Here is a 17,938-nt window from a genome sequence, read left to right as displayed (position 1 = left end):
AATTTTGTTTGATAATTTTTGTTTGAAATTGAAAGAGAATACGGAATAGCTATTGATTAAGTTTTGATACATTTCAAATAGATATTTCATGGCAGTTGTACATGAACATTTGTGCAATATGAATATCTCTTCTATTCCATTATATCTTAGAATTAATAAATTTTTATTGACAATATCAGGACAGTGGCCACATCAAAAATTTTTATCTAAAATAATATTTACATTTTTAATGCTTTTTTTTACTGGAACACAATCATTATTTCAGGTAAATTGAAAAATTAATATTTATTTGTTTAATATATTTTTTTTTTAAATAATTTTTGTTTATTTTAAATAATATAATTTTTAGATCGGTGGTGCTTTGTTTGCTCGTGAAAATGCTGCTATGTTTTTGGAAACAATTCCAAATATTCTAGTTGATTTTAGTGTTGGTGCCAAAATAGCAAATTTTTTTTTCAACAAAAATAACGTAAATAAATAAATAAATAAAGTAATTATTGAATACTTTATTTTAACTATATTTTTTTCTTTTTAAATTAATTTATAATTAGATGAAAAAGTTGATGGTGTTATTGCAAGATGACTGGATACTTTTTGACAATAAATCAGAGATTGAAATTTTGAAAAAATACGGAGCGTATGCAAGAAAATTCACACTAACATATCTTGGTTTGTTATAAAAAAAAAAAAAAAATAATTATAATTAGACAAATAGTATTGGCATTGAAAATTTTGTTTGGTAATTATTAATTAAATTTTTTTAAAGCTGTCATGTATGGAACTATGCTACCCTTCATGGTGATACCAGTTGTGCCAATTTTTATAAATACATTTATGAAAAATTCAAGTTTACCAAAACAATTACTGTTTGTTCAATATGAATATTTATTTGATATGAAAAAATATTATTATCCAGTTATGCTTCATAGTTATTTTGGTACATGTGCATTTATCAATGTTGTTGTTGCTCTGGACACCACATGCATGGTTTATGTTCAACATTGTTGTGCTCTTTTTCGAGTACTTGGGTAAATTTTCTATTTTATTATCAGGATATTGGTGTAAATATTTTGAATCCTTTTAAATTGATTTTTATTCTAGATATAATTTAAGCAAAATTGAAAATGAAACGAATGATAATTATGCCTTTAATCCAAAAAAATATCATGATAAATCTCATGAAGAAATGATAAGATGCATGGAGTTACACAAGCGAATATTAGAGTCAGTTTGATAATTATAATTGATACCTCAATAATACAAATTTTTTATAATGATATTTTTTATTTAATAGCTATGCAAAGTTGATTGAAGATTCACATTATATATCATATTTTTTCCAACTTGGTATCAATATGATTTGCATTTCTTTCACTGGGTTTCAAATAGCAACAAATTTGAATACAGCACCAGATGTGTCAATTAGATTTGCTGCTTTTACATCAACACAATTGGCTATTTTATTTCTTCAAAGTTTCCCAGGACAACAATTATCTGATTCTAGTTCTCAAGTTTTTCAAGATGTGTAAGTATATGTTTTTTATTTTTTAATTTTTTGTTTTTAAATTACATTTTAAATGAAAATTCAAATTTTTTTTTTTTAGTTACAGTGCAAAGTGGTATAAAACATCAATGAGAACAAGAAAATTATTTTTTTTAATGTCAATGAGAAGTGCCAAACCTTGTATATTAACAGCTGGTAGAATTTTCACAATTTATATTTTTTTAAAAAAACAATATGTCAAATATTTATAAATACTTTTTTAAAATTTAATTATTCAGGTCGATTTTATGTTTTGGGACTTGCTAATTTTGGAGTGGTAAAAAAAAGACTGATACTTATTTCAACTAAATTTTAAATTATAAAATTATTATTAATGATATAATGTTCAATTTAATTATCAGGTTGTAAAAACTTCAATGTCGTATGTCATGGTACTTCTGTCGATGGAATAATTTAATTTTTTCAATATTAAAACTTTCGTCGTATTCTGTCAATAATATTATTTTTATACACGATATTTTTGTCTCAAAAAAATTCAAGAATAATTGAAAACTGGTTGTTGTAATTTTTTTTTACGTGAAATAATTATTAAAACACCAATTAAAAAATTATTTGAAAAAAATTACCAATGTGTTTCCAAGTTTTTCTTATTATTTATTTTATAAAATTTTTTTTCCAATTGAACAAGTCGACTTACTCATGTCGATCTTAAAAATTATCTGGCTATACTCTTTTTATTTTTTTACCCATTTTTAAATTTCAAAAGAAAAAAAAAACGACTGGAACTTTCGTGTTACTAAAAGTCCAAGTAAAATAAAAATAAAACAACAAACGTAAAAAGCATCAAACAACCAATACTCCGAATTTCGCCATGAAATAATAAATCGTACCATGTAATTATGAAAAATTCAGAGTAACAAAAGTATGTAAAATGTTTTATCATTTTATTAAGAGAGAATACATAATGAAAATTGATTTTGAAGAATGTTTTACGGACAATGTATTTCATATCAGTCTTACTGTAAATATAGAGACTATTAAAATGAATACACTCATTCCGAAATATCTAAGAATAAATAAAGTTTTATTATCGATTGCAGGCCAGTGGCCACTTCAACCAACAGTGCCAAAATACATTACTTTTTTTATTATGCTCTGTCTTACAATTAGCCAAAGTATTTTTCAAGTAATTATCATCCTCATAATTTTAATTTAAACAAAAAAATAGAAATGTTAAATCACCATTTGCCCAGTGAAATTTTGCATTTTATTTTTCTTTCTTTAAACTTTTTTGTTCATTTTGTTGATAATTTAATTTTTATAGATTACTGGAGCAATATTGGCTCGTTCAAATATTGATTTATTCATGGAAACAATTCCAAATATCCTAGTTGATTTTTCTGTCGCTGCTAAAGTTGCAAATTTTTTTTTCAACGGTCACAAGGTAACAAAAATCATCTAATTTTTTTATATAAAAAAAAATCATTTTTATCAAATTAACAATTTATGAAAATTTAGATGAAAAAATTATTAATCTCAATCCAAGAAGATTGGCAAGTGTTTAAAAATACTTCAGAAATTCAAATACTAAATAAATATGGTTCATTTGCAAATAAATTGACACTGACATATCTTGGTAAGTAATTATATAATTAATTTTCAAACAATCAATTTTGATTAATATTTTAAAATTTTATAAAAAATAAATAGGTGTTCTTTGGGGAACAATGACACCATTCATGGTAATACCAATTGTGCCATTAGTATTCAATATTTTTGCAAGTGATAATTCAAGTATTCCCCGGCAAATACTATTTGCACAATACGAATATCTTTTCGATACAGAAAAATATTATTTTCCAGTATTATTACATGGTTATTTCAGCACATTTGCATTTATAAATGTTGTTGTTGCTATTGATACTATGTGTATGGTTTATGTTGAACACAGTTGTGCAATGTTTTCAATTATTGGGTAAATTTATCAACAAATAAAATTTATAATTCATCAAAACAACAGATAATTTTTAATACTGATTATATTATTTAAATTTTTCAAGATATAATTTGGAACAAATTGAAAAAAATACTAGTGTTGATGTTAATCTTTGTCCGTCTCGTTCGAATGATTTGGCTTTTCAAAATATGATTAAATGTATAAAACATCACAATCGAGTGTTGGAGTAAGTTTGGTTGAATAATTTTCAATTTAAATATAAAAATTATTGTAAAATTAATTTTTATTATTTAGATATGCAAATTTAATTGAAGATGCTCATTATATATCGTATTTTTTTCAACTGGGTATCAATATGATTTGCGTTAGTTTTACTGGGTTCCAAATTGTCATGAAGATGGACACAGCACCAGATGCATCAATAAGATTTGCTGCATTTACAGCAACACAATTGGCTATTTTATTGCTTCAAAGCTATCCAGGACAGCAATTATTTGATCACAGTGTTCAAATTTATCAAAATGTGTATGTATTATTTAGATTTAATAATTTTAACTTATTTTTAAAGTTTTATTTATTTGTTTTTGATTTGTTTTTTTTTTCATAGTTATAATGCAGGATGGTTTAAAACTTCATTGAGAAGCAAAAAATTATTTTTAATCATGTCAATGAGATCTTGCATACCATGTACAATGACTGCTGGAAAATTTTATATTCTCAATTTAGCAAGTTTTAGTATGGTATTTAAAAAAAATATTTTATATTTAAATTCAAATTGATTTTTGATTTTGAGTTTTTAATATTGATATTATAATTTTTTTTAGGTGGTCAAAAGTTCAATGTCGTATGTCATGGTTCTTCTTTCGATGAAAAAATAATAATCCTTGAATTTTTTTATCCAATTAATTATCAATTATTTATATAACCAAATGGAAATCTAAAAAATTGATTGTCGTTTATTTTTGATGTTGCTTTAAAATTTTTTGTAATTGAAATTTGTCAAATTAAATAAATGTCATTTAAATGAGAAAAATATTAATTATTGTATTTCAAACAGATATTTAGTTGATTCAAATTTTGAATAATATTAATTTTTTTTTTTTTAACTCTATTCAATTTTTGAATAATTATTAATGTAGATGGATTAAATCAATTTTTGAAAATAAAATAACAAAAATTTTTTAACTTACTTTTTTAATAGAAGCAAAACAATTTATTGTATTTTTTTTTTTTTTTAAATAGTTGGTGATTTATTTTTAAGCAGAGTATTATCATTAAGTTTTTATGTGTTAAAAATTTTTTATATTGAATACAATGTAACACGTAAGAACGAAGTACTCTGTCTGTAACATTTTTTTTTGTTTTCTCTGTTGGTTAAAAAAAGTTCTGTCATGTATTTATCAAAGGGAAAAAAAAATACAAGGGTGGCGAAAAGTTTCTCGGAATGGTTGTTAAAAATTCGTTCATACCGTTTGAATATTTTTTTTTTCAGAATTAGCTTTATTTGATAGTATCCTTTGAAATTTAAAAAGAATACTTAACAGCTATCGATTCGGTTTTCATATTGACGCTAATATTTCGTTGCATTTGTACAACAACATTCGGGCCTAACAACATGAAGAGCTCTACTATTCCATTATACCTTAGAATCAATAAATTTTTGTTAATAATATCGGGAATTTGGCCACATCAGGAGTTTGTATCTAAAATATTATTTACTTTTTTTATGCTTTTCTTTACTGGAACACAATCATTATTTCAGGTAAATTAAATAATTAATATTTGTTTGTTTAATATATATTTTTTTAAAAATAATTATTGTATATTTTGAATAATAAAATTTTTAGATAAGTGGTGCTTTGTTTGCTCGTGAAAATGCTGCTATGTTTTTGGAAACAATTCCAAATATTCTAGTTGATTTTAGTGTTGGTGCCAAAATAGCAAATTTTTTTTTCAACAAAAATAACGTAAATAAATATTTTAAATTAATTTATAATTAGATGAAAAAGTTGATGGTGTTATTGCAAGATGACTGGATACTTTTTGACAATAAATCAGAGATTGAAATTTTGAAAAAATATGGAGCTTATGCAAGAAAATTTACGCTAACATATCTTGGTTTGTTACAAAAAAATATATAGTTTAAATATTATTAAAGTGATGAATTTCATTGATTTCTATTTTTTTTCTTTTTTTAATTAGCTGTTGTTTATGGAACAATGATGCCGTTTATGATTATACCAATTGCGCCGATAATGATAAATATATTTATTTCTGATAATTCAAGTTTACCAAAACAATTGCTGTTTGTTCAATATGAATATTTATTTGACATAAAAAAATATTATTATCCAGTTATGCTTCATAGTTACTTGGGAACTTGTGCATTTATTAATGTTATTGTTGCTCTGGACACAACATGCATGGTGTATGTTCAACATTGTTGTGCTCTTTTTCGAGTACTTGGGTAATTATTTAATAATTATTATTTTTGATAAAATTATGAATCATAATTATATTGTAAATATTAGTTTCATATTTTTGAATGTAAATTATTAATATAAATGATAGTGTCAAAATTCGACGTCTAATTTTTTTTCTAAGCTCAAGATTCTTCTATTCGCAGCAAGATTACCTGGTTTTATCTATTATAAATGATGTATTAATGATAATTTTTAATTGATTTTTGATTTAGATATAATTTAAGCAAGATTGACAATGAAACAAGCCATAATTTTGCCTTCAAGCCAACAAAATATTACGATAAATCTCATGAAGAAATGATAAAATGCATGGAATTACACCAGCGAATATTAGAGTGAGCGCATTTGATAATAACAATAAATATATTAATGAATAATCCAAATTTTTTCTAATATTTGTTTTTTAATAGCTATGCAAAATTAATTGAAGATTCACATTATATATCATATTTTTTTCAACTTGGTATCAATATGATTTGCATTTCGTTTACGGGTTTCCAAATAGCAACAAAATTCAGCATAGCACCAGACGTGTCAATAAGATTCGCAGCCTTCACATCAACTCAATTAGCTTTTTTATTTCTTCAAAGTTTCCCAGGACAACAATTATCTGATTCTAGTTCTCAAGTTTTTCAAGATGTGTAAGTATATGTTTTTTATGTTTTATTTTTTTGTTTTTAAATTACATTTAAATGAATATTCAAAATTTTTTTTTTCAGTTATAGTGCAAAGTGGTATAAAACATCAATGAGAACAAGAAAATTATTTTTTTTAATGTCAATGAGAAGTGCCAAACCTTGTATATTAACAGCGGGTAGAATTTTCAAAATTTATATTTTTTTAAAAAAACAATATAACAAATATTTATAAATACTTTTTTAAAATTTAATTATTCAGGTCGATTTTATGTTTTGGGACTTGCTAATTTTGGAACGGTAAAAAAAAGACTGATATTTATTTGAACTATATTTTAAATTACAAAATTATTATTAATTATATAATGTTCAATTTAATTATCAGGTTGTCAGAACTTCAATTTCTTATGTCATGGTCTTGCTCTCGATGGAATAATTAAATTTTCATAGTAGTCATGTTATAGTTACCATTTTTCATACACACTATTATCAACGCAACGTAACTGAAAAAAAAATAAACTGATCGTCGTAAATAATCTAGTTTAATGTAAAATAATTATTAATACTACTTTAATTTTTTAAGATATTACTTACAGCTTTGAAAATTATTTAAATAAAAATTCCATCAATTCATAAAAATTGAAAATTGATAGACAACTAGAAATGAATTTATTTTTAAATTATCTTTGAGTATAGTTTCAAATTTTTTTGCACTTTCAATTAATAAGAAAAAAAAAACAGTAAACACCAAAAGATTTACAAAATGTAAATAAAAATTCAACTCGACTTTTCTACGAGACACATTGGACTTAATTGTCTTTTGATAAATTAAAAAATACAAAAACATTTCACAAAAACATTGTTAAAAAAGAATTTATCATATTTTTCACTGAAAAACATATTATCTATTAATCTCTCCCCACCATAAAATACACAGTACTTGTATCTTTCATACTAAAAACAAAACCTTTGGCATTAAAACAGAATTTAAAATGGCAATCGATCTAAAGTTCCAAAGTTTCTTTACATAAAATATTTTTTCTTGTAATTCTGAAATGAAAAAAGCTACCAGTATGGAAACACCACAATATCTTCGATTCAATAAAAATTTACTGGCTTGTGCTGGCTTGTGGCCTCATCAACAAAAATTATCAAAAATTATATTTTTTATTATCTTGCTATTTTTAATAATATCTCAAACAGCATTTCAAGTAAATAAAAATAAAATAAATACAATTAAAATTAATATTACAAATTCAAATATCAAATATGTAATTTTTTTTTTCAATTGTGAATATTTGAATTTAAGATTATTGGTGCAATTTTGGCGCGTGAAAATGTTGACTTGTTTATGGAAGCAATACCAGCTATTCTCGGTGGTATTGCAATTGCTGTTAAAATAATGAATTTTTATTTAAATGGTCACAAGGTAATTTAAAAATTTATAATTTAAAAATTTATATTAATTTTTCTTTTCAAGACATTAATTTATATAGATGAAAAAACTTTTAGTACTTATTCAAAATGATTGGATTGAATATAAAAATGGACCAGAATCATTGATACTCAAAAAATATGCAAAATTTTCAAATAAATTAACCCTCATGTATTTTGGTAAGTGATTTTTATTTATAAATAAATTTTATATATATTAATTTGTTTTTTGATAATTTTATAATTAATTTATTTTAGGTATTATTTGGAGTACAATGACACCATTTTTAACAATACCACTTGTACCACTTATTTTTAATATTTTTGTATCTCAAAATAATAGTATTCAAAGACAACATTTGTATGCACAATATGAATATGTTTTTGATAGTGATAAAAATTATTATCCAGTATTAATTCACAGTTACATTGGAAGTTTTGCATTTATAAATGCTGTTGTTGCAATTGACGCTATGATTACTATGTACATAGAACATGCATGTGCATTATTTTCAATTATTGGGTAAGTATTTAAAATTAATAATAATCAATAGAAATTATTATTATTAATAATTACTAAATATTGAGTTTTTGGGAATCATACTTTTTATATTTTTTCTGCTTTTTTTATTTTTAAATTTTATGTTATTTATTAATAATTAATTAAATATAATTAATAAATACAAATAAAAATTGAATTGAAATATTGGATTCAATTATATATTTAATAATTATATTAATTTTTTCAACTAATTATTTTTTAATGAATAATATAAATGAAAATGTAACTTTTTAAAAATGTTTAGAAATATTTTTTTTTTTCTTCTTATAGTTAATTATATAATTATAAATAAAATTTTTAATGAAAATTAATTTAATATATTTTTAATCATGTCAATTATATTCAGTAATAATTTTTAATTATTATAATAATTATAATTTATAAATATGAAATTAAAAAAACTGAAATACTAAAAATAAAAAAATTTAACTTTTTATAAAAATTGAAAATAATTTTTATATTAATAATTCATATGAATAATTATTGATAAATATATTTTTAAAATAACTTTAAATTAATTAAATTTTTTTAAAATAATTTTAAAATAATTATTATTAACATAAGTGAAAGTATCAAAATTTAAATTTTTTAAATTATTTTAAAAAATTTGTATTTAATGTAAAAATTTATTTTTAAATTTATTCAGATATAATTTACAAGTAATGCAAAATAATCATGATGTTGATGTAAATTTAAATCCACATGAAATTAATGATGGAGCATTTAAAAATGTTATAAATTGTATAAAAAAACATGATCGTGTATTGCAGTAAATTTCTGACAATAATTAATTTTTTTTCCACAACAATTTAATTAAAAATATTAATTTTTAATTGTTACTTTTAGATATGTTAAATTACTGGATAATGCAAATTCAATATCATATTTTTTCCAATTGGGTATTGATATTATATGCCTTAGTTTCACTGGGTTCCAAATTGCAACAAAAATTGATAACTCACCAGATGCTGCAATGAGATTTGCAGCATATTCAACATCACTTTTAGTTGTTTTATATTTTTTAAGCTATCCAGGACAACAATTAATTGATCACAGTCTAAAAATATGCCACAATATGTACGTATAATAATATATTATATTTAAAAAAAATATATTTCATCTTAATTTTTTGCCATTGTTTCAGTTACAAAGCAAATTGGTATTGCACATCTTTGAGAACAAGAAAATTATTAATTTTCATGGCAATGCGAAGCTCAATACCGTGTCAAATAACAGCAGGAAAATTATATGTTATGGATATTACATCTTTTAAACTGGTACCTTACTCATTTTCATTAAATTAAATTTCGATAATAATTTTCTCTTTTTAAATTCAGGTTGTTAAAACATCCATTTCTTACGTTATGGTTCTTTTGTCCGTACAAGAATAATTTTAATTTAAATAAAAAAAGAAAATATAATTTTTAAAATGTCCACATAATCAAGTATTCAAAAAAAAAATTTAAATATCTTTATGTACTTACAGACCTTACAGTAATTTATATCCTAAATGTAAATGTACTCTTTGCAAATAAAAATTGTAAAAAAAAAACTTTTTTCTTTCGCAAACTTTTTAATACAATGTTATGATAAAATAATATTTTTTTTTGAACAAGTCAATAGAACGACACGTATCATACTACTGTTAACTAAGTAAAACACAAAGTAAAACAAAGAAAAATAATACAAACAAAACTTCCAAGAACCTTATGGAAATAAGCGAAAAAAAAAAATTAAAAATGCAAATACTTCGAAATGTCTTTCAACGTATTTGACAAAGTATATTTGTCGTTGTAATTAAATATTCACATTGTCTTTTGATGTCTTAAAAATACAACATGCGCGAGTTACCTGTTTTATCATCAAATAAAATTAATAAAATTTTCCAAGATATAACTTCAGTTGGTTTATTTCTGCTACACATATCACGCACATTGAAAAATATATACAAAAATGGAACACTATTATAAAGTAAATGAATTTTTACTTTCATCTATCGGACAATGGCCTTATCAAAAAAAATATAGTAAATTATTTTTTTACGGCTCGACTGTTTTTCTTTTAGTTACTCAGGGTTTTCTACAGGTATTTTTCCGACCAAAAGTATTTTCAAAAAATAAATTAATACTTGCAAAATTGATTTATCATAAACGCTCATTTTTTTTTTCATCTTTTAATGATGTTTTTTGAATTATTTGTAAGACTGGTGGTCTCATAGCAGCTCGATGTGAACCTGCAATTTTTTTAGAAGCGTTACCACCTGTCATGATAAGTTTAATGTGCATTGTTAAATATATTAATTTTATATACAACGCTGACAAGGTCAGTTGCCAAATTAAATTGCTAGTATTTTTCATTTTCCCAAGTGTTTAATGATGCTATTTTTATAATTGAAATAGATGAAGGATTTATTGGACGCAATAAAATCAGAATGGAATTCTCTGACTGAAGAAAAAGAAATTGAAATATTTAAAAATTGGGCATATGATAGTAGAAAAAGTACACTTATGTATGCAGGTAAATATTAATTAGAATGTAATAATTAATTGTCTTTTTATAAATCAACAATTAATTTATTTACTTGATTTTTTTTTAGGTGCAGTATATGGCTCATTAGTTCCACTGATGATTTCCCCAATCATTCCATTTTTTATTGATTTAATTCCTGATAATTCAAATGATACAATTCCAAGATTAACGATGTTTCATGTTGAATATTTTATTGATGTTGATAAATATTATTATCCACTTCTTATTCATTCTTATTTCGGAACAATGGCTTATATTACTGTTGTCGTTGCAATTGATACGATGTTTATGGTTTACGTTCAATATGCCTGTTCGATATTTGTTATTTTAGGGTAAGTTTTTTGTAAAAAAAAAATGTACATTATGCTTATAACTAAATTAGCCATCTTCCTAATTTTTAAAATAAATTTTTCGGAGTTGTTAATGACAGTTTGACAAGGTCTTGAATATTAAAAATCATCGAGTGATTAATTATTTTTTTTGTAAATTACTTTTCTATAAATCCATCATGATTAATAAATTTTTTTCAACAGGCATCGTTTGGAAAATCTTGTAAGAACTGATATCCTCATGGTCAATGCAAATCCCAATCTGATTGATGATGAACCTTATAGAAAAATCATCAAGTGTATCATCAAACACAGTGATGCAATTGAGTGAGTACACATCGTTGTAGGGGTGTGCGAATATTCGAATTATTCGTTCAAAAATTTTTTATTCATAATGTGTCGGAATTAATGATTTCTCTTTCAAAACTAGCTACTATTGATTGTAGTAATTTTTTTTTTAATAGTAGTTTCATAAATTTGTTTAAAAAATAATAAAAAAAAAAAATTTCAAAATAATTAAAAACTCATATTTTTTTGTCGGGGATATTTTAATTATTAGACAGGTTGCTTTGGATTAATAGTAGTGAAAATCATATTGATAGTAGTCAAAAAATTAAAGTGGTAGACAATTTTTTTTAACTTTTTTAATTATGTGTCGGACTTTGTTGCATTAAATTTTTAGAAAATCATTTGATTAATAATATTTTTTTTTTTGTTCCATCAGATATGCCCACCTCATTGAATCAGCCAACTCTGTTTCCTTTTTAATCCAACTGGGAATAAATATGATTTGCATCAGCTTCACAGGTCTGCAAGTAAGTTTTTAAATAACAATTCTACACAACTGCTTGAATCCATATTGAAATTAAACACCTGAGATCACCTGCGATACTAACGCACTGAAAATTTACACCGTCAATTTCATCAAGTTTTTCATGAAACCGTGTAATATATATTTCAGTCGGCATTGAAGGTTGATCAACCGCACGAAGCATTCAAATTTGCATCATTCACAATCGGCCAGACATTTCATTTGTTTTTTGAAAGTTGGCCACCTCAAAGATTGGCTGATGAAAGTGAAAGGATCAATGAATATACGTTAGTATTTTTATAATCAATTAAATTAATATTTTCAAATTTCAAATTTCAATCGGCAGTCGGTAATTTATCAAAAGCTGACAACAAAATTTTCAATTAACTAGTTTAAAAATCTACCACATGATATGTTACCATTCCAAGTATTATTCCAATGATAATATTAATTTATAATAATATTTTTCAGAATGAGAGCTCCTTGGTACAACACTTCATTAAGATGCAGAAAACTTTTACAATTGATAATCATGAGATCAAGATTTCCTTGTCAATTAACTGCAGGAAATTTTTATATATTAAATCTTCAAAATTTCAGTGCTGTATGTTGATTTTATTATCAATAAATTCGTCAATAATTATCAGCTAACCCAGTTAATATTTTTGTTAATTAATTTACTTTTAATTCAACAGGTTGTTCGTTCGTGCATGTCAATGTTTACTCTTCTTTCTTCAACTCAATGAAGACAAAATTATTAAATAAAAATGTGTATATAAGTTTTTATATCAGCCACACTCTTCACCTCAAGCACAAAATATTCAATAGTAGATGCTAGCTCCATACGTAAGAAAAATAAAAGAAAATGAAAAAGATAATTGAAATCATTGTAATAAATTATTTGTTATGTACTTAAATAATTAATTTTCATGTTAGTGTCATTGTAAATTGAGTTTTATTCACGGGTCAGTTATTTTATTTTTATTTTAAAACTTAACACACATATACACTTATAAAAAATAAAAAAACTCTTTCAAGGGGCACGCGACCGTTGAAGAATCCGACCGGTCGTCTCTTATCGAACAATCTTCAAGTTTAAAGAGACCGCAATCGCAAGATATCATCAAAGGTCTTTGCCCAACTTGATATTTTTTTTACATTATTTTATTTCTATATATATGCTGAGGTATATTGTATTATTGCTGAGGTAAGTAAGTGTTGCCCTTCGACTACTGTACAGGTGAAAGTGTCATCAGTAAAAATAAAAAAAAAATTATAATGACTATTTAAATGACTGTTTTTAAAATTAGAAATAAATGAAAAATAAATAAAATTAGTAAATACATTGACAGCTATATTTTTAATATTAAATTTTGGTATTAATATTGGATAATTGTTTTAAGAAGAGGGTACGAGATATCGCGTGCCATTGGAAGCTTCCGCCTTCGATACACTGTACGAACAGTGCCGTTGTTTTTGTCGTCATTAAAGCGTTTAAACTGATGTTATATTACTTGACTGATATCCTATTGTAAATGCATCTGTTGCTCAATGTAATATATATACTCTTGCCACAGTGAAAGCCACGCAAAGTGCCAAAAATGATCATACATTTATAGCACCATCAAAAATGAAAAATCGGATATTGAAAATTAATTTTTTATCATGTAGACATGTACAAGTCAGGAAGTATCAACATCATCATCATGGTATTCGGAAATAAATAAATATATATTTTCATAGTCATGATCCAGTTACATATTATTATTCTACATTTGAAAAGTCAACCTGTCTTCAGTCAGCAACAAACCAAGATAAATGAGGAAAAAAAAATAAAAATTATAAAATGCTTTATTTTATTTTAAATTCATGCAACAAGTAAACTAATATATTTTTTTTTTTCAGCTTCATCACAACCAAGATATTTTGGTCAATTAATAATTAATTTTTGATGATAACTCTATGAAATCTTTGATGGAAAACTACATCAACAAATTATCCAGCAAAAAAAATGTTGTAAATTTTTTAGAAGAAAAAATATCAAGCTTCAAACATGTTGTCATCAAAATGGATCAATCAAAGGTCAGTTCAATATGAAAATTAAATTTTGTAATTATATCAAAGTCAATATAAAAATTCCCGCGTTTTTGTAATATTTTTTTCTGACAAATTCAATGACCGTTTGCATTTATAAAAAAACATCTAACCCATGCATCGAAAACCATCAGCTGGCATACGTTTCCTTAGCCCTCCTCAACATCACTTACAACCGAGCCCCTTTAAAAAATTTTTACCTTCGTCACCAGTTCTCTTTTCCTCTACCTCTTGTAAGTTTTATTATTTTTATTTTTCTTCCATATCTAAGCAAAGGTGCACTAAATATACACACCAACAAAAATCTTCCCACTCTTTGAGAGTTGAAAATTGACTTTAATATTTATGTATACCCATTGCACTGGATGTGTGTGCAGGTATGCGAGACTAAGCGCCAATGCCTATATTATCTTTCCCTCTTTAAAAATACACAAAAATAAGGATAATATTGTAAGTATAAATGTTGGATAGTCGCGAGGGGGATGCTACGATGATAAAAAATATAAAAAAAAAAGAAAAAGGGGGAATCAAGAAAACATAGGTTCCCTTGAATGTACTGTAAAACCAGACCAGTGGCACCAGGTGCATGTTATCTACTAGGGATGAGTTCACAAATGAGGTGGTACCATATGTTGATGCATCAAATAACGCCCTGGCACGCGCCACATTCAAACACGAGACTCAACACGAGAAGGACATGACTTCTCTTGATTCAAAATTTTCATTAAATTAATAAAATAGTTAAACATTATATCAACATATAAATACATTCAAAAATCACCTCATTTATTGTGGATAAATAAAATAGTAAATAGTTTAATTAAATGTGATGTTGTTTAAATAAGTTTTAAACCCGCTCGAAGAAATAAAATCTTCGCGCGGGTCTTCAAGAATAAAAAACAAAAATTCGTGTTAAATTTTTTTTGAAAATTTGTGGTTAAATTAATTTTAAAAAAAGCAAATAATCATGGCATTATTATCGAATAATCATGGAATGTATCAATCACAATCGGTGGATCATCTTTCGTCGGTTTATCCAACACCATCAAGATCATATGATCCAGTCTATCCGTCACCTTACAATTCACCAGATTACGAAAATAATATACCGAGTAATTATCGTGATGAACGTTATAGAAGTGAAATAATTTCAACACCACAAAGAGACATGGGAAGCATTGAGTATGATAAAACACCCGAAGCATATGAAAAAGAACCGTATGGTGTATTGACACCATTGACACCACAAAGGTAATTTTAATTTTCATAAAAAATTATATGAAAAAAAAATCTAGTTTGATTAATAGTTTAATTGAAAAAAAAGTTTTATTAATTATAAAAAAAAAAAGATAAGCTGATAATGAAAAAAATTTAATGATAATTATTTAAAATTTATTAAAAGATTTACATCACATGGATCATTGGAGCCAACAGCATCACCACAATCAATTATGTATGAAGAAAATTCAATGGAATATCAAACACCAGTGTACTGTTATGAAACACCACCACAAGAAACAGGATATTCAATTGAAGGTGATAAATGTCAACGTATCGTTGAGGATAATATGAATTATTGGGAACCAACAACATCAACACAGGTAAGTCTAATGATGACAAGTAAATTGTTTAATAAATCACAATATAATTATACTAATTAGTAGCTTTAATGTTTTATTATTATTATTTTTTTTTTTTATAATTATTAGACGCGACAATCACCAACATCAAGTCCACGACGTGGAAGACGAAAATCAAAAGATGTACCACCTTCACCAGGTATTTTAAAAAAACGTAGATTAGCAGCAAATGCACGTGAAAGAAGACGAATGAATGGATTGAATGATGCATTTGATAAATTACGTGAAGTTGTACCAAGTCTTGGTGCTGATCATAAACTAAGTAAATTTGAAACTTTACAAATGGCACAAACTTATATTTCTGCTTTGTATGATCTTCTTGAACAACATGATAGTAAAAATTAATTTAGAATTTTTTATTTTTTTTTTTTTGCATATCTACAGACTGTTATATAATTAAATAATATAAAAAAGAAAATAATAATTTTGTAAATTAAATTTTAGATAGTTACTCAAATAAATGTATTTTTTTTTTTTTTAATTTTGTAATATAAAATATTAGTTTGTAAAATCAGAAACAGCTAATAGTCCAAAGATTGTGTTGAAATAAATAATTTTAAATGAGAATTATTTCATTCTCATTTGAAATATATATATTTTTTATTTTTATTTAAAATTATTTTTAGTTATTAAGTTATTTATATTATTAAATTTTTTTTTTTTTAATAATAATTTTTTAGCTGTGTGTTTTATTATTTCGAAAAAAAATGAAAATATTTGTGCTTGTTAATTTTATTTTTGTCTTCTAGTCAGAGGCCATATATTTTTTTTTTTTTTTCATAATTTATATTTGCGATAATTGTAATTTTAATTTATTTATAAGTAATTTTGTGAATTATTATAAGTTACCCAAAGATATTGTTTTTATAGTGATGTTTTATTTTCTAAAAATGTATGTAAAAAAAACCATTGTAAAAATTGTGAAATAAATTTTTCTCTTTTTTTTTTTTTCAACCTGAATTATATATTTTTAATAATTTTTTTTTCCAAAAATTTTATTTTATTCTAGACCTGGAGCTTTTATTGAGAATAAAAATGTATCAATATATTTTTTTTGCGAAAGTGCATTGACTTTAAAATCGACCGGAACTTCCTCTTTCTTTTTTGGAGTAAAACTTTTCATCAACTACTTCCTTTCCTCACCAACGGAACTGACCATACCACATACCAACCACGAAATCCGGTCAATCTATATCAACCACCAGCCAAAGATTCATAATTTTTCTTCAAATGCTTTCTCGTAATAATAAAACATCGTAAAATACAACAAAAAACAAAAAAACAAAAATTTATTTTAAACAAAAATATCAGTACATCCACAAGTTAATTCAAATAAACAATAAAAAAAATTTAATAATTAAAAAAAATCATTGAATAAAAGAGTAAAGATTTTTTTTTCAAAAAAGAAATATAAAATTTTTTTTTTTTTTATAGAATTATTGAAAAGACCGGTTGTTGAACAACAACTTGGATTCATCAATCAACATTCCGCATTGACGAAAGGCATAGTCTTTGAGATGAGAGGTCCTTGACACTAAAAATTTATGGCGCAAAAGAACATCAAAAAGAAAAAAAAAAATTCCATAAAAGGTGATTATAAATTGAATTGTTATTAATTTACAATAACACAATGATTTTATTTATTAATAAAATTCAATTTTTAATCAGGTAATAATCAAGAGGAGGATTTTTTTTTTTATTTTGTATATCTGATATTGTGTGCTTTGTTCAACAAACCCTTCTGTTACTATCCATATGGCAAATTCGTTCCAGTTAACATTGAAACACATCAATTTTTGTATTCAATTATTTCGATTTTACAAAAAAAAAAATAAAAAAGAATTGAGTAGGCAGACGCGTGCCAAGTAACAACAATTAACATTGGTAGATATTAGTTTTTTTTTAATTTTCTTTTGACCTTTATCATCACTCAGTAAATATTTTAAAATTATATTAATAA

The 17,938-nt window shown here is 24.3% G+C and overlaps 4 protein-coding genes across 5 annotated transcripts; all 4 read left to right on the top strand.

Annotated features, from left to right (window-relative positions):
- Nucleotides 1-5,683: 5,683 nt before the first annotated feature.
- LOC122854077 (odorant receptor 9a-like) lies at nucleotides 5,684-7,071 on the top strand. The gene is made up of 6 exons (XM_044154490.1): nucleotides 5,684-5,889; nucleotides 6,157-6,279; nucleotides 6,355-6,585; nucleotides 6,664-6,758; nucleotides 6,842-6,879; nucleotides 6,965-7,071. Exons 1-6 carry the CDS (start codon nucleotides 5,684-5,686, stop codon nucleotides 7,013-7,015), a joined length of 744 nt encoding a protein of 247 aa, XP_044010425.1. The 3' UTR covers nucleotides 7,016-7,071.
- A 1,004-nt stretch (nucleotides 7,072-8,075) lies between these two features.
- On the top strand, nucleotides 8,076-9,966 carry LOC122854076 (odorant receptor 9a-like). The gene is made up of 5 exons (XM_044154489.1): nucleotides 8,076-8,193; nucleotides 8,272-8,536; nucleotides 9,422-9,652; nucleotides 9,720-9,852; nucleotides 9,913-9,966. The coding sequence occupies exons 1-5, from the start codon at nucleotides 8,076-8,078 to the stop codon at nucleotides 9,964-9,966; spliced, it is 801 nt and encodes a 266-aa protein (XP_044010424.1).
- A 562-nt stretch (nucleotides 9,967-10,528) lies between these two features.
- LOC122855815 lies at nucleotides 10,529-12,990 on the top strand. The gene is made up of 9 exons (XM_044157451.1): nucleotides 10,529-10,660; nucleotides 10,778-10,897; nucleotides 10,975-11,092; nucleotides 11,172-11,436; nucleotides 11,638-11,760; nucleotides 12,158-12,248; nucleotides 12,395-12,531; nucleotides 12,716-12,848; nucleotides 12,940-12,990. Exons 1-9 carry the CDS (start codon nucleotides 10,529-10,531, stop codon nucleotides 12,988-12,990), a joined length of 1,170 nt encoding a protein of 389 aa, XP_044013386.1.
- A 2,029-nt stretch (nucleotides 12,991-15,019) lies between these two features.
- LOC122855814 (neurogenic differentiation factor 4-like) lies at nucleotides 15,020-17,523 on the top strand. 2 transcript variants are annotated; one of them, XM_044157449.1, is made up of 4 exons: nucleotides 15,020-15,589; nucleotides 15,741-15,939; nucleotides 16,048-16,117; nucleotides 17,413-17,523. In XM_044157449.1, exons 1-4 carry the CDS (start codon nucleotides 15,306-15,308, stop codon nucleotides 17,508-17,510), a joined length of 651 nt encoding a protein of 216 aa, XP_044013384.1. In that variant the 5' UTR covers nucleotides 15,020-15,305; the 3' UTR covers nucleotides 17,511-17,523. The 2 variants fall into 2 exon arrangements, with proteins under 2 accessions (XP_044013384.1, XP_044013383.1); XM_044157448.1 differs by lacking the exon at nucleotides 17,413-17,523 and having other exon boundaries at nucleotides 16,048-16,353.
- Nucleotides 17,524-17,938: the final 415 nt, after the last annotated feature.

The sequence above is a fragment of the Aphidius gifuensis genome, linkage group LG4, assembly GCF_014905175.1.
Source record: "Aphidius gifuensis isolate YNYX2018 linkage group LG4, ASM1490517v1, whole genome shotgun sequence".
In the NCBI taxonomy this organism is placed as follows: Eukaryota; Metazoa; Arthropoda; class Insecta; order Hymenoptera; family Braconidae; genus Aphidius; species Aphidius gifuensis.
This window is presented reverse-complemented; position numbering and strand designations above follow the sequence as displayed.

Coding starts and splice junctions, on each gene's coding strand:
- LOC122855814 (XM_044157448.1), top strand. CDS start 15,306: ATGGCATTATTATCGAATAATCATGGAATGTATCAATCACAATCGGTG. Junction 15,590..15,740: donor ACACCATTGACACCACAAAG/GTAATTTTAATT, acceptor ATTTATTAAAAG/ATTTACATCACATGGATCAT. Junction 15,940..16,047: donor AACCAACAACATCAACACAG/GTAAGTCTAATG, acceptor TATAATTATTAG/ACGCGACAATCACCAACATC.
- LOC122854077 (XM_044154490.1), top strand. CDS start 5,684: ATGCCGTTTATGATTATACCAATTGCGCCGATAATGATAAATATATTT. Junction 6,280..6,354: donor TTACACCAGCGAATATTAGA/GTGAGCGCATTT, acceptor GTTTTTTAATAG/CTATGCAAAATTAATTGAAG. Junction 6,759..6,841: donor ACCTTGTATATTAACAGCGG/GTAGAATTTTCA, acceptor TTAATTATTCAG/GTCGATTTTATGTTTTGGGA.
- LOC122854076 (XM_044154489.1), top strand. CDS start 8,076: ATGAAAAAACTTTTAGTACTTATTCAAAATGATTGGATTGAATATAAA. Junction 9,653..9,719: donor CTAAAAATATGCCACAATAT/GTACGTATAATA, acceptor CCATTGTTTCAG/TTACAAAGCAAATTGGTATT. Junction 9,853..9,912: donor ATATTACATCTTTTAAACTG/GTACCTTACTCA, acceptor TTTTAAATTCAG/GTTGTTAAAACATCCATTTC.
- LOC122855815 (XM_044157451.1), top strand. CDS start 10,529: ATGGAACACTATTATAAAGTAAATGAATTTTTACTTTCATCTATCGGA. Junction 10,661..10,777: donor TTACTCAGGGTTTTCTACAG/GTATTTTTCCGA, acceptor ATTATTTGTAAG/ACTGGTGGTCTCATAGCAGC. Junction 12,532..12,715: donor GAAAGGATCAATGAATATAC/GTTAGTATTTTT, acceptor AATATTTTTCAG/AATGAGAGCTCCTTGGTACA.